This window comes from Corvus brachyrhynchos, unplaced genomic scaffold (genome assembly GCF_000691975.1).
Source record: "Corvus brachyrhynchos isolate BGI_N302 unplaced genomic scaffold, ASM69197v1 scaffold59, whole genome shotgun sequence".
Classification (NCBI taxonomy): domain Eukaryota; kingdom Metazoa; phylum Chordata; class Aves; order Passeriformes; family Corvidae; genus Corvus; species Corvus brachyrhynchos.
Window position 1 is genome coordinate 3048581 of NW_008246054.1, and position 20839 is coordinate 3069419.

At 51.2% G+C, this 20839-nt stretch overlaps 1 protein-coding gene across 2 annotated transcripts in view; it reads right to left on the bottom strand.

Moving 5' to 3' along the window:
- Nucleotides 1-676: 676 nt before the first annotated feature.
- OLFM1 (olfactomedin 1) overlaps nt 677-20839 on the bottom strand; it is a 41545-nt gene continuing 21382 nt past the window's right edge. For both annotated transcript variants that reach the window (XM_017745572.1, XM_008642169.2), the window contains 5 exons: nt 19452-19601; nt 14195-14350; nt 11587-11806; nt 5495-5601; nt 677-2505 (listed from right to left, as the gene is read on the bottom strand). In XM_017745572.1, the coding sequence (XP_017601061.1) occupies nt 1831-2505; nt 5495-5601; nt 11587-11806; nt 14195-14350; nt 19452-19502 (1209 nt within the window). In that variant the 5' untranslated portion in view covers nt 19503-19601 and the 3' untranslated portion in view covers nt 677-1830. The remainder of the gene's footprint in view (nt 2506-5494; nt 5602-11586; nt 11807-14194; nt 14351-19451; nt 19602-20839) is intronic.

Consider the following 20839-nt stretch of genomic DNA (forward strand, 5'->3'; position numbering starts at 1 on the left):
GACCCCAAATCTCACAGCAGAGAGAGGTGAGACCCCACATCTCACACCAGAGGGAGATGGAACCCCAAATCTCACAGCAGAGAGAGGTGAGACCCCACATCTCACACCAGAGGGAGATGAGCATCCTGCAGCCCTGCGAGGGCCCTGCTTTGGCAGAAGCAGGAGGGCTGATCGTGCTGGGCACCCAGCCCCCAGCAGTGACAGTCACTCTTTAGAATAAGTTAAATGAAGGAGATTTGTACCTGCACAAGCCTGTAGCAAACTCAGGGTGGGGAGCACTCCAAGAATCCAAGAAGGAATGGGATCCAGCTGCACTCAGCAGTCCAAAGTGGTGTCTCCAGCTCCGATGAAGGTGACAGATGATGAGATTTCCTCCTGTTGTGGCAGCAACACCAGACACTGTCAGTCCCTGAGGGGGTGGCCGGACCCTGCCCACAGCAGGAGCAGCCACAGGATTTTATCTCCTTGAAGCAGGGCCTGCTCCAGATGAAAATGGGAAGGGAATCCCTACGGAGCAGAAAGCCAACCCTCCATCTTCCCAACCCCCAGCCCCAGCTACACATCAGGAAATATTCCCTGGAAGGAAACTCAGGATGGCTGCTCAGCATTTACCCCAAAAAATTCCTGTTCTCCCTCCCTCGCTCACTCACACAGAGAAGACAACAAACAAAGCAGGGAAGTCTCCTAATAGTTTTATTGTTCCTTAGATAACTGTGGATAGTACAAAGTTTTCCTCTTAAAAAAAATTAATTACCTTCACACTTCCATAAACAAAGCTTCCCATGGGAATCTGCTGCCACAGAATCTCCACGGAAGCGATTTCCAACCACCATAATGCTATGCAGATAGTATAACAGTAAGAGAATATTCTTGTAATTATCAACATGAAATTGGTTACCTGTGTATAAGGGTGAACACTGATATCTTTTTTTTTATTTTTTATTTTTTTTTGCCTTTTTAGAAACGAAAGAACCATCATTTATTAAATCCAAACTACATCATTGCATTTACAACATTCATTGCATAAACTGGACATACAAAGTTTTGCCACCTCTGGTAAATAACAGACATACATTATACAATATAGCTGCTGAATACATAAGTTCAAACAATATGGGTACAACAACTTGTTCATAATACATACTTAAACCATCGTGTTTAATAAGTTACTAAGACACAGATCCATGAGCTACTTCGGGTCTCAGCACAGTTAATCTAAGTGACAAGAACACAGTTGAGAGAGACAGTAGCTGCAATGGAAGGCGAAGAAAACTAACCTGTGATAGGTCTTGTTGAGACAGCCAGAGCTCCTCACGGGTCAGCTTTTCCTGCTTTTCCTTTCCACACATCCATCACAGCTGCCCGTGACGCCGGGGGAATGTCCATGCAACCCACACACGGAGGAGAGCGAGGCTCCCGAGGGTGAACTTCCAACAGTCATTGCCTTACTGCTTGAGGATGTACTCTAGGTTTGCTATCGGAACAGAAACAAAACAAAACCCCAAACTGAAGTGGTTCTCTGAGTGCAGTTCCAGCTGCAAGTACATGGTTACTCGTGAGTCTATAACACAGGGCCAGACTTCTAGAAATGTAGAGGTAATGCTGATCTGTCAGGTTTATGCTGGGTAATCCTCCATGACGTTGGTCTTAATTTTGGCAGCTGTTTATATATTTACTTATCTGAAGTATGTTTCCTTATGAGCTTTTTTTTTTTCTTAAATTAGTTTCTCCCTTTTTTTCCCTTTTTATTTATTTTTTCCCTTTTAAATTTTCACTCTTATTCTATTTATTTATTTTTTTCCCTAAACCCAGTTTCTAACCAAGGCCGGGCTACAACTCGTCGGAGCGGATGACGTGGAAGAGGGTGACGTTGTACAGGATTTGGTGCCCGTTGTTCCAGGCGTAGAGAGCCCGATCCTTGGGGTTGTAGTCCAACATGGAGATGTGGGAATACTTGTTCTGGAAGGGGATGTCGATGTACTCGTAGGTGGAGGCGTTGGTCTGGTAGGCGTAGTGCACCTTGGTGCCACCCGAGTAGCCGTTGGTGACGTAGAGGGTGCCGCAGATGATGAAGGCCTCGCCGGCGCTGCGCTTCGGGTAGCTGGTGTTCCAGGTCTGCAGGCTCTGCAGGGTGTTGGGGTCCAACTTGCTGATGACGATGTTCCCGGCGTTCTGGTTGGTGGCGTAGACGGCCCAGAGCCCGTTCTCGTCCACCATGAGGTCGATGTCCGAGTGGCCGCCCCAGGCGTAGTGGTACATGTTGTTGTAGCCAGCGTAGTCCAGGCTGCGCGTCTTGAGGATGGTCTCCGTTTTCAAGTCGAACCTGATGATGATGTGGCTTTGGTATTTGTTGAAGTAAATGGAGCCGTTGTAGACCACCTGGCCCGTGCCTGACCACGGGTGGGGGAGGCGGTGGGAGGTGAAGTTGTCGGTGTTCATGAAATCCGCCATGGATTTGTACTCCCGGACGAAGCGGTTGTTGTGGTAGCTGTCCATGTACCACACCTGGACAACACAAACACGGGGGGGTTAGGAATCACCCCAAAAACTGGGCTGGGAGAGAAATCCACAGCCAGGAATCATGAAATTGTCATAAAATGGTTTGGAAGGGAGCTTAAAACTCATCCAGTCCCACCCTTGCCAGGGACTCCTTCCACCAGCCCAGGCTGCTCCAAATCCCGTCCAATCTGGCCTTGAATCCAGCCAACATCTGTCACCTACACCCAGAAATAACCCCAATTTCTGGACCCCTGAAATCAGCTAAGAAATCAACCGAACAGCAAAGCTTTCCCTGGGGGATAACCTGGTATCTCCTTGGCTTAAGTGCTCCCCTGGGAATGCTGAACCACTGCCACCATCCTTCCTTCCTGAGGGCAATTAGCAACATTTCCCTGGCTAAACCCACATTTTCTGTCACTGCTGCTTTTGTTTCCCGAGGTGGCACTCAGTAAATTCCAGCAGCTGCTGTGCACAACTCCATTAATTTGGAATGCGGGAGTGAGGGATGCAATCACTCATTGTCAGGCAAATTCAGGCAAAAAGTCCATATTGGTTTAAAAATCATACACTGCTGCATCAAAAAGCTTAAAGCAAGGCTGCTGAAATATAAGAGACAAAGACATCTAAATCTTGCTCTGGGTAGATTGGGGGGAGATTTTAGATTATCATTTAAGTGCCAGTTCACTGGGGACACTGTCTAGACTCCTTAAAAAAAAAAAAAGCTTTTGTTATATGAAACCAATTCCGAGGCAAATGACCAAGCTGTGCAGTTAATATCCACGAGAAATATCCAGCCAGCCACTGACATTCTGGATGCAGTTGCTGCCTGAAAATGAGAGAGCTGCTTTCTGTAAGAGCCATTTAGGAAGGAGAAAAGGTAAATTTAGGAAGGAGAAAAGGTAAATTTAGCAAGAGGGAAGCCTTTAAGGCTGCAGATTTGGGTGATGTAGTGCAGATTTCTTCTGCAAACCCCTTGCAAAATGTGACAGCTCCGTGTCTGGAGTGTGATCATCAGTCTCTGAGAAGGACAGCCCAACATTTGGCTGCTGCCTTTGGGAAGTCAAATGGGGTCTCCAAAAACTTTGTAGGGAATTTCAGCCTTCCAGCATTACCTCCCTGGAAAACCTGCAGAGGTGGGGAATGAGGGTGTGGCAAATGGTTCTGACCCCCAGCCCCAAACCTTGGTGGGTTTGGGGGTGGCTGCAAAGCACCAGAGAACACCCAGAGCTGGAAATGAAACTCCTGCCTTCAACTGAACCAGCTTGGGAAATTAGAAAGGGAAAAATATCCAAAACCAGGCTGTCTCTTTGCTGTTCCCACTTCATGATCTGGTATGAAGAATTTGACACGCAAACATGTTGTGCTCTGTTTTTAAAGCCCAGCAGAGCCCTGTGTCACCACGCAGGGGCTGCAGGACCCAACAGCATTCCGAGGTCTGGAAAAGCAGCGATTGATGGATGAGCCATGTCCCATCCCAGCAGCTGGCTCTGAGCAGCCTCCTCCTGTCCACACACAGCAATCCCAGCTCTCAGCATCCACCTGCTGCTCCCCCGGGGCTCACAAACCTCCCCCAGTTGTATTCCGTGGTTCCGTGACATGAACAAATGATCACACGAGCACCAAACACCTCCTGGGGCTCGGGGCCAGAAGCTGGGGATGATAAACTGCCCACCTCTGCCCATCCCCACTTTGCCACTCTGCTGAGCAGCCAATGAAGTTCCCTTAATGGTGTGTTCCTAATGAAATTCCCAGCAGGTTTTGTATATTAAATACACAGAGAGGCTTGGGAAGCTTCAGCTCCAGCTCGCAGCCTACTCGTACAACAAAAATGCACGGCAGAAAAAGGCATGGCTAAAAACATATCAAAAAACAGTGGTTTGAGACAAAAACCTCTGAAGACTCGGGAGGATGTGAACCACCAGCTTCAGCTGAAAATTATCTTAGTGCCAGGGGAAGCAGCAAACACAGCCTGAAGGGGACAATTCTGTCCCCTCTCTCGAGCAAAATGAGACGTGATGTGGGTAAAACCTCCCCGCCTCACCTCTAAGCAGGGTTTTATTTGGGCTGGAAGTGAAATTTTGCTTAATAACCGTAAAATATGGAGGTGTTGAATTGGGGAACCAGTGCCAGCCAGTTGGCTGCTGGAGGGGACAACTCAAGTCACCTTCAAAGAAACCACCCAGGGGTGACTTCTCCAGAGCATCCCTCGTCCTCTCTTAGCTACAGAGCTGATGCCAGGGCACAGCTCCCAGAATAGGTGCCCTGATCCAGCCCTTGCCGGTGCCTTTATCCTTTGAGGGATGCTGCATGCAGGAGGGAATTACAGGCAGCCAAGCTTTGTGCTTTTTGTTTTGTTTTGCTGCCTGCAAATCCTCGGCAAACACTCGAGATATTTTCCATTCCATCAGTCATGGGGAGCCAGGATTGATTTTCAGCCAGTTATTGGCCTCCTACCTCCTTGGGATCAAAATTGAATGGTCTGAATGGAAAAAAAAAAGAGACCAAAACAAAGCAAAACAAATCTCTCTCTCTGGCTGCAGTCAGTTAATTCCTCAGAACAATGAGGGTGGAGGATGGAGGGCAAATGCAGGCAGATGACATTATCAGAGGCGCTGCCAGCAGAAGAGCAGCAGGGACCAGGACCACGGGTCCCTCTGCTCGGCCCCAGCTCCCTTCTGGCTGCTAAACACGGATTAGAAACCCAATACTTGATTTTTTTCCCATGCAGACCTTGTGGTGACAATTCTGAGCCCGTGAACTCTCATCACTGCAATGAGTTTCACCTGCCCAGGAACCGGACCACTGCAGGGGCTGCTCAACTTCTCCTCATCCTCCCTCCCTGGGGATGCTCAGCCCCCTCCCGCTACCAGCAGAGCCCTGTGGGATGAATGAGGACATTCCCCAGGTTTCCCAGGGCACGATCTGGGCTGTGAGGAGTGTTCACTGTCCTCAGCCACACTGCTGGGACACAGGCATGACGCTGTCACACCCTTACCTTGTTCTCTCCCTCGGGAGCCAGAGGATCCGTCATCCACGATCCAAACCGGGAGCCCGAGGTTTTAATTGTGATCGGGTCACTTATTCCCGTCAGCTTCCCACAGGCTGGAAAAGAGGGGAAGGCTGGTGAGCACATCAGCCCCGTGAGGGGCACGGGAGCCAGTCCCACCCACCCCGCTCTGCCCACGGCTCTGCCCTGCTGAGGGTTGGTTTAATTACAGGGAATTAGGTCAGGAACAAGTGTGGGATGTTTTTGTTTGTTTCACGCCTCTTGGTGACAATTGTCCTTATCGCTGTCCCCAAGAAAAGGAGCTTTGCTGAAGCAGCCGGAGCTGCGAATGTCACAGAATTGAGAATGAGAGCAGCGAGCCAGGGCCGAGCAGCCCGGCGGAGGAACGAGCTCAAGAGCTGCTCGCCAAGAGAAAAAGGCAGCCGTGCCTATTCCAGCCCTGCTGGAAACGTGCGTTTGTTACAGGTTATGCAGAGGAGAGAAAAGAGAAAGGTGGAAAACGGCACACAATAAAAATCTCCTCCCTGCAAAGGTCATTTAGCAGCCGCTTTCCCTGCTCCCTCTCGGGTTGCACACTTAGCAAACGCTGATGGATCCAGCAGCCAGCTCTGGGACAGGAACCCCAGCGCAGCAGGGTGAAGGTGGGAGCGTCCCGAGGATCCCTCAGCAGCTGCCCCGGGAATCCTGCCAGACTCAGCCTCACCACCACAGGGATGGGCACCGGCAGAGCGCTGCGAGCCAGGTTTGAGGCACGCTCAGGTGCTCCACGTCTGCTGAATTCAGGGAGCCAGCTCAGCGCCTCGCTGCGTTTTCAAGCCCTAAATAAGAGGGGAAACAGCAGCACCTCTCCTCCAGCTGTTTCCCACCCCTGGCTCTGTCCCCAGCCCCCCTCTGGGGCTGAGCATGGATGGGAGCCTGCTCTGCAATGCTGCAGCCTCAGCTCGGAAGGTGCAGCCACATCCAAGTTCCTTTTCCCAACACCATCCCCAAGTTTCAGCAAAGCTGCCACTCTGGTTCCCTGCCTCACCAACTTTTGAACGCGTGTGCAGTGAGGAGGGACAGGTGAGGAGATGAAAACACCTCAGGAGGGACTGGGGCTGGTGGGGGATGTCCTGTTGGGCAAGGAGAGCTCATTTAAAACCCAGACACACCCAGGGCAGAGCTGGTCCTGAGCAAGACAAGCTCAGGGCAGAGGCAACGGGGGACAGCCACCACCTGAAGTTCAGGAGGTGTTTCCTAACTTCTCCTTTTTGATGTGGGAGCCTCTGGCAGGCTGGGGAAGGGGAAGGTGGCAGTGCTGGGGTGAAGAAGCTGCTCTGGGTGCTGTGGCGGGCGGCACTGCGGTACTGGCTCAGCGGTACCCAGGGCTGGGCTGCAGGTGGGAGCCCCTGCAGGTGCTGCTGGAACACAGGGAGAGCTCTGCCAGCTCAGGACAAGGTCAGCCTGCTCCAAATTACCAATTAAAATCATAGGATGGTTTGTTATGAGGGACCACTAAAGGTCGTTTAGTCCAACCCCCTGCAATGAGCAGGGATGTCTTCAAGCAGATCAGGTTGCTCAGAGCTCTGTCCAACCTGACCTTCATAGAATCATGGATTTGAGACCTTGAGTGTTTCCAGAACTCTGCAATCTCTCTCAGCTGCCTCTCTCCTTAACCTGTTCTCACCTGCATTTTAATTGCTGATCAGACACATCCACCTGCTCCAGCTCTGAGCTGTGGCCAAAGGGATCCCCTTAGCCCAGGGCAGAAAACAGATGAAGATACTCCTGATGTGCACCAGCAGGTCATGACCAAGGGGACCATCAGTGTTCCCACAGCCTCCAGACCCAGGCAGATAACGAGAGATGCCACCAAAAAGCAGAGATTTCCTAACACACGAGGCACAGGAATTTGCCCTCCTGCTGCACTCCAAACCTCTCAGCTCAGAGGGAGAGCAAAGTACTGGAGAAAGGATGCAATGGGTTAAAATAACAGATTTTAATGTCTCACAGGGGTCCAGCCTTCCCCTAATCCCAGATCTGCTCAGCGCTGCCTTCCATTATCGCAGCCCTACATTGCTGTCACTTTTATCTCTTCCTCCCATTTCCCTGGAGAGGAGCGTTGTATAAAAGCCCATTGATTTAAAAAAAAAAATAGTTTAAAAAGAAAAAAAGCAGCAGCAGCTGATAAGGGTAAAGCAGTGTTGTTTGCAACATCTCCTACACGTTTAGCTAGAGGCACACACACCCCAGCTCCTCAGCAGCGCAAGGGGGTTGTTCTTACACAGGGCAGCGTGTTCTCTCTCCTGGTGTAAACCTATCCCAAGCTGCTGGGAGGGAATTTAACATGGATTCAAGATCCCTGCTTAGCTTTCCTGGGTTTGCCACCCAGGCGTGGCCAGTTCCAGCCCCTGGGATCCTCACCCACCTGAGGAGATCCACACCACACTCGGAATATCAGCAGCTGAGCCTCTTGCAAACCCAGCCTCCTGGTGGGATCCAGGAGGATGGGATGCTATGGGTATTCCAGGTCACTCAGGGACAAATGTGCCACAGAAAAGCATGTCCTGGTGCTCACCCAGGAGTCCAGGACACGGGAAACCTGTTGAGGAGCCACTTTTAGGGCCTCACAGAGGAGCTGCTTTCAGTCCTCTTTGCCCAGCACTATTCAGGTCCTTTTTCCAGGACAAAAATCAGCCTCTTCCTAAGTGTCCCTCCAGCCACCTGCCTCTGTCCTGCCCCCGCTGCAGCCCTGCCACAAAATGCATCCCCACAGAGCCCCTTCCTTCAGGAATTTTCCAGCAGGATCGGGTGCTGCTCCCCTCCCGCCGGTGAAAGCGGGCGCTCCCCTCCTCCCAGGATGCCAACACCTCCGCTCCAGATCTCGGATCCTGCCCACAAGTCCTGCTTGGCAGCTCACAGCAACTCCTCCACCAACGCACAGACACCAGCACCAGCTCCTTCTGGGCTCCGTGGCTCTGCTGCTACAGCTGGGATCTTTCCCTGCTCTGGCTTCCCAGGAAGCCAAGGACTGATCCCCCCATCCCAATCCAATCCCTCCACAGCAGGGATGGGCTGTGGCAGCTGAGCTGTGCCTGGATCTTGCCTCTCCGTTGCCTGGCCAGGAGCACTCCAGCCCAAAACCATCAGGGATGGGGCTCCATCCCCACTCCCACACCAGGATTTTTCCCAAGACTCAAGGAAAGCTTGTGCTGCCTGAGTGAAATTCCCCCTTGATCCAAGGAGTGACAACCCCTACACTTCCTCTTAGGAACATTAATGGAAAGGCTAAAATCCCTGTATCAATAGGGATCTTCAGGAGTGTAAACAGAAACACAGATTGAAGCTGCCATTATTGATTTTCTTTTTTCCCTCCACACACATGCCAGGGTCAGGAAAGTGTTTTCACTATTGATCCATCAATAATGCTTAGGAAACCCAAAATGCAGAACAGGACCTTGGCTAAGGAAAAGGCTGCTGCTCTGTCAGAGCTTCCTGGGAGAGGTGAACTGGATGGGAATGTGGCACATGCCTCCCCTGTCCTTGGCCTGTGCTTGTTGCAGCAGCTCCCTCACCCTGTTTGAGGCACACACACTCCAGGGCAGCAGCAAATCCCAGCTAAAATGTGCTCCTTGAGACATCAGTGAGCCCAGCTGAGCAGAAAACCTGCAGCAAAGTAAAATCCTCAGCAATCAGGGCTTCACTGTGCGGCAGCAAAGCATTTGTAAGGCTGTTATCTGAATTTAACTCAATTAACAACCATTTCCAGTGGTTTACATGCCACAGAGATAAACAGCATTGGAAATTCAATCCGTGCTGTTGCTTTTAAGTGACCAAATAAATCAGCCTCCTTAGTGAGCAGCAAATCCTCTGGGATGAACCTTTGTGAGGCACAGAACCCACCTCTGTGAGCATCCAGGGCTGCTGCGAGACAGCTGCCCTGACCCCACGGTCACAGACAGAGAGCAAGGGTAGGGAGAAGCCAAAAAGCCCAGCTAAAGACTTAAAAAGATTAAAAAAAACACCCAAAAGTTGCTAGACAAGGCTGCCTGCAAGAGCTCAGCATCCCTACCTGCCTCATCCTTATCTGGGCTACTGGTCCCAGCTGGACCTGAGCATGAGAGGATGGGATGAGTAGAAAGGGTTAATGGTCCAAGAGCAAATTCTATTTTTTCAGAGCCCTGAATGGTTTGGGAGCTACTCCTTAAAGCCTGCCCAGGGTCTGTGGGGGGATTGTCCCAGCTTCCCTGGCTGCACAGGGGCTGTGGGGGCCAGGGTGGCTTTGTTTAAAGAGCTGTCCCTGAGTTTAAAGTCTCAAATCCCTGTTCCTGCTGCTGGTCCTTCTCTCTATGACCCACAGCTCCTCCTCATCTTCAAGGGATGGGCTGAAGGCTCTGGGTACAGCAAGGGGATCCCTCTTTGGGCAGCTTCTCCTCCTTCACCTCTGCCTTCAGCAGGGGCAGGATGAGAGGATCCATTTGCAGGGCAGAGCTGCCCTTGCTGGGGCTGTGGGGCTGCCAGGAGGTCTCTGTGTGCCCTTAGTCCCACCCCACCCTCCTGGGCCTGTTCTCCTTTCTTATCTTTCTCCCTTATCTGTTCATCCTTCCTTATCTTTCTCACTGCAGTTCTCTCATTCCTGCACGGTGCCCACCTGATAAAGCTCCAGGAATTAGGGACCAAGTCATGGCAGCCCTGCTCATTCCTGTCCCCCCTGAGCCTTCATGGGGAAATTCGAGTGGGTGAGGGCAAGGTCAGAATTTCCCTCCATCCCCAACCCTGCTGCCCTCCCTGGGACCATTGTGGGGTGAGGGGAGGGACAACAGAACGAGGCAGAAAAGCCCAGCCTGTCCTGCTCTCATCCCAAACCTGGGGCACCTGTGCTTGTTAATTAATGAGAAATCAAACGCTGATCTCTCTCTTGGCAGGGGGTTTTACCTGTCCCAGGGGTATCTTGGTGCCTGATTTGTAGTTCAAATCCAGATTTAAGTGGGAATTTTACTCTCTGAGTGAGATGGAGCCTACAAGGGATGGATCCCTACGTGGAATCACAGGATGGAAATGCAGGGGGAATAGAGGGGAGGTGGCTGCTCACAGAGGTGTGGAGGCACCTAGAAACAAGCAAAAGCAACCCCAGCAGCAGAGCCGAGAGAGAAACAAAGCGTTACCTTGCCAAGGATATAAAGTGCTCAGAAGAGATCTGATCTTCCACGAAGTTACCTGAGAGTGTAATTTCGTATGTGCTACCAAAATAGACTGCAGAGCAGTTAATGTGTTTGGATTATCTAAATGGCGTAGCAAGAAAGTCAATAATGGAAGGAGAAATTAAATCAAGTCAGAGCTGGCCCAACAAATGGTGCAGAGAGTCCTTGCAGCTGTGGAAGGCGGTGCCCTCCTCCTTGCCCCTGTGTTTGGGGTCACACACTGGGTTTGGCAACACGTGCTTTGGTTTGAGTCTCCCCACAACTGACCCACGGCTTTCAGTCAATTAAAACCCTCTGAATGAGGTTGGAGATGAATCCCTGGTGGTTTAGCAGCAGCCTGATGGAAATGGCTCCCTGCTCCCTCAGGGAACGGGAGGATTCGCATCCCGCACAGGGGCAGGACCGCACCGCGCCCCCGCGCCAGCTCCGTCATGCTCTGCTCCGGGGGGACTGTCAAGATGCAAAAAAAAGAAAGGGAAACGAGGGAAACCGAGGCACAGCCTGCACAGCCCCACACCCCCCACCACGAGCAGAGCCCTTTGCTGGCGGGCCAGATCCAGGGATGCAGAAGCAAAAGGGGTGCAAGTGTTGGCTTTGCATAAGTGTGAGCTGCCACTTATGCAAGTGCCGCCCACACGCCCGCTCCCGGGGCAGGATCCTGAAGCGCTCACACCACGAGCAGCATTGCTCCTGCCAGTAATCCTGGGCAGGACTACTCCCAGGAGGAATGCTCCTGGTGGCGTAACTCTTGGCAGGATCGCCCCTGGCTGTGTGGAGCTCATCCCTCGCGGCCGGGCACGGCACCAGATGTCCAGCGGGGCATCTCTGCCTCCGGCCGGGATGCGTGCGTTGGCACCGGTGGTGTTGGAGCCAGGGCCACCATGGTGGTTCTGAGCCTACCTAATTTTTGCATGCATGCACGAAGCCTTTCTTCAAGATTTGACACTCTGTTCTGAAGCTCTTCGTAGTCATAGGCGCCAATCTCCTCCTGGAGTTCGTTTAGAACTGACGTCAGATTCTGGACCTCCTCTTTAAACTGCAATACCAATTTGGCATCGGCTTTGTACTCTTCCAACACTGGTATCAAAGGCCTAAGTTCCTCCATTTTCGCTTTTATTGCCTGCAAGGTTAAAATAAGCTCGGTTCAGTGCTATGCGTGCAAAAATCTGCAACACTCTGCCTTGACCTGGGTGCTTCCTATGGGAGCGAAATGTTCACATATCCCACAATTATTAGCATTAAAATTAGTTCAATTATTATTTTTGGTCCGAATGATGTCTTGGCAAGAACATATTAAACAGGCTGCAGAACACCAAAATATTTGGGAAAGGCCTTTATTTGTCATTTTTAGAATGCAACATCTTAGGGTTACATGCTTCAGATCACATACACAAAGAGTTGTTGTTTTTTTTTCTTTTTTTCTTTCCAAAAAATAAAAGAAAATAAGATATATATGCATTGACAAGGGTTTCAAACTATTCATGAAATGCATCTACAATTGCATGCAAAGGAAGATCTCGGTTGTGTGGTTCAAGGTTCCTTAGTGAGATATGGTGCTAATTTGGAAAATAATCAAAAAAATCAATGCATGGTGCAAAATGCTCTGTGGCCCTCTTTTCATGGTTACATGGGAGTGAACTGCTTCTTCAGTCACTGCAGCATTGAAAAAACTTGCTTTTTAGTTAGCCCTGTAAGCAAGAAAATGAAATACTGTTGAGGATCTAGCTCACTAACCTGCCTTATATAGATAGCCATTCATAGACAAATACTCTTATGGCACTAAAGAGAGAAAAAAAACCAACACAAGAGCTCCAAAGCACTCACAGTTTAATGCTGGCATTAGCAGGAACAAAATGCTGTGGCTGTTCTTTCAAATGCTGCTTTGGCAGCAAATTAGACAAAAATTCCTCGCTGGTTTCGAGCGGGGAACAGAAAAACAAAAGTCATTATCAGATGGATTTTGCAGAAATTAATTTTTTCCTTTTTTTTTGGGTGGTTTTTTTGGTTGTTTTTTTTTTTTTTTTCTCATTTAAAGGCTCAGAATGCAGCATTTTGTTGCAGATGCTCTGCTCCAGCAGCTAATGAGTAGACATTAATATGCATGCACCTACCCGTTAATGAAGCGTGTTAGAACACCCAAAATCCCTGGTGCTGCTCAAATTACAGTGGCCATGCTCCCAGCACCCAGGGCTGTGACATCTGCCTGTGTCCTGAAGCTTTTTGGGGCTGAACAGGATCAGGAACTGCTCCTCAGCCTCATTGCCTTCCTTCCCATCCATCCCCTCCTATTTAAGCCACAAGGTTTTTTCCTCCTGCACTTTGCATGTGGGGAATGCTTTAATTTTATTTCATTTTAACTTCCCTGGCAGGCAATGGGGAGGGTTAAACTCATCAGGATGGCGGGGAGGGGGGGGGAAAACAATAATAACTGAAACAAAGAAATAATTAAATAAAAGGAACTCATGCTCAAGTCTTTCCATCCAGACTGCAGAGCTAAATTTAGGGTCCTGCAGTAACTGGAGATGGGGAGCGGAGGAGGTGGAGTTGGTGAAAAGTTTTAAGAACCATCTTCCCAGCTTTTTATGAGATAATTGTGGTATTTCAGTATTTAGCATTAAAAAAATCTGCTTTAAAATACCAGCCAGCTGCCTGCAAATGAGGGTGGGAATCAGCTGGGTGGCTGATCAGAAAAGTCCCCAAATTCCACCCGAAATCTTCTCCATTTGATTTTTCGTATCTATTAACCCACAGCACAGCTAAAATGTACGATTCCAATATTGCCCAGAACATCTTTTTGGCAATTTCATTCGTTCTCAAGCAACTTCCTGAGGGTTTGGCCACTGCTCCCAGTGCCAGCTGCATTCCAGAGGCTGGCAGCTCCGCTACCCCTCTGCCCAGCACCAGGACACCACACAGAACCCATCACGAGGTGCTGTCTCTGCTGCCAACACCTTTAGCTCAAAACTGGACAAACTCCTGGAGATGTGCAGCTTGCCAGCCTGAGGACAGCTGTAATAATTGTATTTTTGGGGTTTTTTTCAGGTGGGGGTGATGTTTGATTGAGGAACTCCTGTCTCCAGCCACCCCGAGGGGAGCTGTGGTTTGGGGACAGCCCGCTGTGGTTTGCCACCTGCTGCAGGGATGGAAAGGGAGCCCCAGGTCCTGGGCTTCCCCAAGAAATGGGTGCTGGGTGTGGCCACAGAGGGGAACCCACCTCACCCAGAGCTCACCCAGGGCTTGGGTGTCTCCCTGCAGACCCCCCTGATGGATTCACCCTGCACTGCCCTATTCGGGGCACCCAGGTGGGTGTGGGAACATGGAGTTTGTCCTTTTACCCTATAGGAATGTGCAGGGCTGAGGATGTGATGCCACAACCTGGATCTGGCTGTGCTCTGGACAGGAAGGACCCCACAGCTGGTCCCCTCATGGGAGCCAGAGCCACAGTCCCGTGCCCATCCCGACAATTCCCTGGCCACAGCTCCGGTAGCAGTTTGGAAACCAGACCTACCTTAAACTGCCTTGCCAGGTGCTGCTTGTGGCTTTCTTCCACTTGCTTAAATTTGGATTCCAGTCCCCTCATCTGGTTTTCCATCTTCTCCACGTACTGTAGGTCTCTCTGAGTCCTCCTGTCCAACACCTCTATCGACTGGGACATGTTTTGCACCTGTCAGATGAGAAGGGACTCATTAAGAAGGTGCTGCCAGCAGCGAGGCAGCCCCCCTTGCATCCCAACGCTGACCTTTTCCACACTCTCAGCACAGCTAAAGGGCAATCAGCCCATGCATTATTTACTGCTTCATCAACAGCAGCTTCCAGATTACGACCCCGTGCTCCAAAACACAGCAAAACCCTTTTCATAAACATTTTTTTTCCTGCCGAGAAGAATTCAGCAATCCCACATGGAAATGAGGGGTGTAGTTGAGGTTAAAATGCATTACTCAGGCTGGCCTCTCTGAGAGGCACCTGAGGAGAGCTCAGAGGTGACGGCAGCACACCTGGCTGCGAGGCAAAGCTCCTGCCCAGGTGCTCATTTCCATCTCCTCGTGAGTGCAAACCTCACTGCCAGCCAGCAGAACTTCATTACCCAAGCAGCCTGCTCACACAGCATCTGCCACAACAAGCCCAGCGGCAGCGAGGGCATCCTGAAGGCGGGAAGCACCGGGGCACGTTTGGTACCCCACTGGTGCCCTCCCGCTCGGGAGCTTCGGCTTCCGGAGCCGCGCGGTGCCGCATTCCCGCGGCTCCCGCTTGGAGCCCATCTGGCCTCGCCAAGGGAATGATGCAAGGAGCTTGGCTGGGCTCACTGTGAGAAAACGAGCTGGAGGTGTGAGGAGGGGAGGGAAACGCCAGCGAGGCTGACCTGATTTTGAAGGTTGGCTGCCATCTGATTTATTAAGATATTCCCTCCTGTTTTGCAGGCTGGGAGAGGGGGAACAGAGCTCTGACGTCAGCGCCTCTTTAGCATCGAGCACTGAGCCATATTTAAGGGCTCTGCGGCGGGGCCGGATGCGTTTGTCCCACGGCGGGGACGTGCTGGGGCTCAGCCCACGGGCGCTGCTCCTGCCACCGCCACGTCACCCCCAGCAGTGCCACCGCCGCGATGACGTCCGTGGGGAAAGTGAATCAGGCACCCAGCCTGCTGCTGCTGCTGCGTCAGGGCCTGGCTTTAGAGCCAGCCTGCTTCCAATCTGCTCAGCTGTGGGTGGCTGAGCCAAACCCGAGCGGGAGCCAGCCCTGTCCCCGCGGATCCGCTCCCCGGGTGCCACATCCTGCTCGGTGCCACAGCCAAGCGCGTTTGGGTTGGCATGGGGAAGGAAGGAGTGGTGCAAGTGCTGGCAAATCCTGCTGGGGGGGGCTGGAACTTACCTCGAGTGGCAGAGCGAGGGCACGGCAGGACAAATGCCAACTGTGGTACCTCCAGCTTGGAAAAACCATCAAAATGCCCGCTGCTCATGCAGGATGACACCGAAACTATTACAGGGATCTTTTAAAAATGTATGGATGACCTGTGTGGCAAAGGCCAACAGCCTTTGGAGTGTTCTGTACAACTGCTCCGGGGACCAGAGTGTTCCTCAGCAAAGGTGAAGCTATTTTCAGTCTCGGAGCCTCAGAGATGAACCAGCACCATCCTGACCCTCCCAGGACCTGCTCAGGGAGGTGTGAGGAGCAGGGAAGAGCAGAGCAAGGCAGGTTTGGAGGAGAAAAGAGCAAACCTGAGCTCAGCCCCAGGCTGGTCAGCTCCCATTAAGCTGTGCCTCCCCCAGGGAATGTGAGCTCTCAGTGGGTGTTAATTCACCTGGGCTGGATGTGGAGGAGTTTGAAGACCTCTCTGTGCCCTGAGGCAGGAGAAGGGAAGCCTCAGACAAGCGTGGCTAGGCTGGCAAGCTACTTTTATTCCCAGTTATCCAGCCTATCCTTCGAGTTGAGCTGTATCTACCCAGCAGGATTGTTCCAAGGACCAGAGACAGGGATGACTTGTAGGGCTCATACAAAATTAATCTCATTTATTCCACCAGTGCCTAACCCCAGCTGGAAATAATCAGAAAAGAGCATTTCTCTAATGACAGACCAATATCTGAGTCTGCTGAGCAAGATTTTGGGGGGCTCCTTATGCTTTTTCTCAGGTGGTGGGAAGGGAGAGAGACTCTGCTCTTAGAGCATCTCGCTCAAGCTGCTGCCCTCAAACACCTCTGGAATGTTCCTGCTCCAGCCTGAAGCAGAGGAAAATAACGTCCTCACGTGCCCCTACACAGAGATGCCTAAAATTAGCAGCTGTGCTATTCTGGGGTGGATTTTACAAGCCCAGAGTGGGTATTTGTTGCCCGTGTTGTTTTCCATCAGGCAAGATCCGGCCCAGATTTGTAGGGAATGAGTCTCCCTCACTCCTGATCCCTGACAGCCTCGTGTGCTCCAGCAGCTGAGGAGCTGCTTGTTTTCCCTCATTAGCATATTATGCCCTTGATCCAGCAAAGTGCTTTGGCACATGATTAGGTTTCAATGAGCCTGTTGGAGCTCAGGCTGAGGCGTGCACAGAAGTGCTCTAATGAACTCAGGCCTAAGGATGCTGCCTCTTAAATTCCCTCAGCTCCATCCATCAGTTGCAGTCCTCAAACATGGCCTGAAATGCTTTTTGCCTCCTCTCTCAGCCTGAAAGCTCATTTTCACCAAGATAATGTGAGACAGATACCTGTGGCTGTCTGGGGGAAAAGAGTTATTTTTAGCAGTTGAAATAGGAAATTAATACAAATGAAGCTTCCAGTGCTGCTCTTGTCATCCTGTTTGACAAGGAGCTGTTTCACAGTTAAACCAGAGTTAACAGAGAGTCAATATTGGCCTGGTGACCTCAGTGAGGTTTGTAAGGTCAAATCCATGGTTTAAACCCTGCTCAAGCTTCCCTGTGGATCAGCCTTTCAGGCCAGCTCCAAAAGGGCTGTTCTGAGCCCAGCTTTGGGGTTTCAGCTGGGATGAACCTTTAGCCTTGGGGAGCTGCATAAACTGGTGGAGCAAGAGCAAGAGGAATCTTGAGGGAGATTTTCAAGGTCTAGGGAAAAAATCAGCAGAGAAATGGACTCAGCTGATGGCCCAGGATATGAAAAGTTCATCTTATAAGGTCTGTGGAAGGCAGAGTGATGGCTCAGATGCCACTTGTCCCCCTGTACACACCTGGGAGCGACTATCAGAGGAACAAAAAGAACTGTTAAATCTGGGAATCAGCACTGGCAAAGAGGAAGAAGCAGAACCAGAAATGGTTTCACCATCAGAGGAGGAAGTCCTGCCTGCTAAGAGGGCCAGAATAAATAAATAAATAAATAAACAAACAAACAAATAAATAAATATCCACTTGGAGCTCAAACTTAATCTGTTGATGAGCAGGACTGAGGTGATGTCTTGGTTTGGGCGCAGTCCAAGGCCTGGGCTCAGCACCTGACACATGTAAGGCTGGAAGGACTCCGTGTACTCCAGCCAAGGATGAGCTCAGACACCTCGAGTGTCAAACCATGGGCTGAACACTCTGTGCAGTGTGAGCAGCCCTGGCTGCCCTCCCCTCCCCTCTTTAACCTGTCAGGATGCCCAAGACTCGTTCCCAGCCACAGGAACTGCGGTTCCTGCACAGATCCTCATCCCTGTGAACTGAGCATGGACAGATGGCAGCTCTGAACTTCAAAATTCCAAAAGATTCTGCATGGAGATTTCGCCTGCAGATGCTGTAATTGCTTTGTGCACACACACAAATGCAGCTGATTCCTTGCAACACCTCATCATTTCCACAGGTGACTTCAGGCCTGCTCCTTGGAAAATCCAAGCAGAATTAACTCCTTGTGCTGCTTCCTCTGCTGCCAGGGAGAAACCAGGAGCTGCAATTTTCCCCCCTCACAAAGCTAGGGTTAGAATGTCAGCTGAGGGAAGGAGTTCCCAGGATTAAAATCCTTCCTGGGAAGCTGGAAGCCCTGCTCTGCAGCTGTTTTTTCCTACAGGGATTATCAGTTCAGCCTCCATCAAGATCAGCTGTCTGGCACTAAGAGCCTACTCCTTATTTTGGGGTTTTTCATATAGGTTAGCGTGGGAGTGAGATGCAGACAGATTAGCAGGCAGGTAACATACCCCAGAACACATGCCCAGAAATCCTGCTCCTCCCTCACTTTTTATCCATTGGCAGCCAGAAAGCTGCATTAAAAAAAAGCCCCACCGAGCACTTCCACCCTCTCCTGATGTTATCCCAGGTCTCCCATTCCCAACTCCTGCCCATCAGCAGATGGCATTGGGTCAAATCCTGCTCGTTTAGAGGAGTTCTGGGAACACAGTGACTCTTGGACACCCCTGTGAGCTGTTGATAAATCCTGCTGCCTCTCAGGCAGATGCACCCAGGGCGTTATTGCTGCGAGGAAGAAAAGCTTGAGTGGGATTATTTTTAGCAGCCTCTGACAACCCAAAGAATTGTTTTAGGGCTGAATGTTTCCTGGCTGGCTTTATTGCCCTCAGCACATGGGGCAATCAGTTAAGTGGAGCTTTAATATTGTGATAGGGAATTAAAACAGCAGCTTCCCCCAAAGCAGCAGGATGGAAACTCTTTTGTCATGCACGGCACAGGCCAATATAGCATTAGGGCACGGGGTTTAATTCTGTACCCAGCACAGGAGCCAGCTCAGCTTTGCAAGAGAAGAGCACAATTTCACATGAAACAGCATTTCCTCACTGAAATCTGTTATCTGGAAAATTTCTTGTTATTGGAGATGTTTCCCTAATGAGATTCTTTGCTCTCTTTGGACAGCAGACTATTAAAAACTAATCAAGAGGATGTCAGCATTAGGAAGAAAAGCACTAAGTGTCATCTCTGTGCTACCTGATGGCAACAGCTTGCAGGGTTTTACTTGACCTTTTAAATTCCACCTTGCCTAGCAAAGCTTGGCTTTGGGCTTTTAATTCTCTCTCCTCTCCTGTTGTTGAGGCTGCTTTGACACTGCTTGTGCCAACGGAATGAAAAAAGGGGAATTTTTTTATTTTTTTAGTTTTTTTTTAGAGATACAGTTCAATATTGGTGCTTTGATCTCAGCAGTTTTACCTCGACCTTAGGCCAGGCTTTCCTCTCAGAAAACACTTGAGAGATTTCTCCTCCTGCCTGCAGCTGATTATTCCCCACTACACGCACAGGGACAACTACAGCACGGAAAACCCATCCCAAGGGGCCTTCCCTGGAAACCAAGGCTCAGCTCAGGTTTTTACCTCACCAAACCAAACCACTTTTGCCAGAAGAGGCCAAGCATTACCTTTTCTAGGAGTTGTCTCAGCTGCTTTGTCCTGGCGTCACGCGAGCACATCGTCTGCTGAGGTGCCACCACTGTGCATATACAACGTCCCTCGCTGTCCTGGGCAGAGCTGTACACCTGCCAGCTTTCCTCTGGGTTGGTAGGCAACACCTAATTAACACAGGGAAAGGTGGGTTAATGAAGCAGGGGAGGCCTGGCAGGGCTGTGGGAGGTGAAGGGGAATGAGAGAAGGAAGCAGGACGGCCGTGGCAGAGAGCGGAGCTGTGCTGGAGGCTCCTCCGAGGGCCCAGCTGGCAACATTCACTTGGAATGCAAAAATATGGATTGGGGACAAATCAAAGAAGGGGCTGAAAAGGAGAGCAAGAGCTGAAACACCAAGTGGGAAAGCGTGGACACACGGAAAGCCGGCCAGCAGCGAGAATTCCGGGTGCTGGACATCGCTGGGCTCATCGGGGTGGGGACCCCGGGCCCCGCTGTGGTGACAGAGCACTTGGCGTGTCCTTAACACCGGGAGAGGGACGTGCCCGAGGCACCAGGGAGGGCACAGTGTCCTGCTGAGGGCTGAGCACTGCTCTCCCCGCTGCAGAGCCCTCCCGGATCCGGCAGCTCTCCCGAGCGCACGGACACCGCGAGTTCCGATCCCCCCTTTTCTCTGCCAGACTCCCCCGGCGATGAGGAGCTTCACCAGACAACACTTCCCTCCATTCCAGGCAGGGAAAGCCCGGAGCCGTGCCCCGTGCACAATTCCAGCAGGGATGGGATGCAGTTTGGAGGAACCAGCAGTGCCTGAGCTTCCAGGACACGCCAGGGAAGGGAGCCCAGCCCCAAACACGGCGCATTCCCAGCCCCTCGTGCTCCCCAAACCTCTCCCATCTTAATTTTCCTTTGATCTCGCGGCACGATCCATGATTTAATCCCAGCCCAGCCTCGGAGCACTTTGAAGGTGTCACAGTGTCCCCAGCCAGAGGGGGAATGTTCTTTGCACCGTTTCACTACGGAACAAATCACCGTGCAAATGCCCACGGTGACAGACATGCCCAGGCAGATGCACAATTGGATTCCCTGGCTTCAAACAACCGGGGGGGTGGAAATAATAAATGGATCTCATAAACCCTGGTAACATGGAAAAAGAAAAAAAATTCCCAGCTTCATTCACTCAGCAGCACAACCACGGCACGAAATACTCCGGGAACAGCAGAGCTGCAACAGCAGAGCTCCGTCAGAAGGCACGAGCGTGCAGCCTGCAGGAGGAAGGTGCCCGATTTTCCCTGCTCAGGGAAGACAGACACACAGACGGGAATGGTTTTCCCAGCCATTCCCAAAGTGGGAAGCTCAGGCACAGCCCCAGCCCTCCAGCAGAGCAGGGACAGGGGACGCCCAGCCCCACA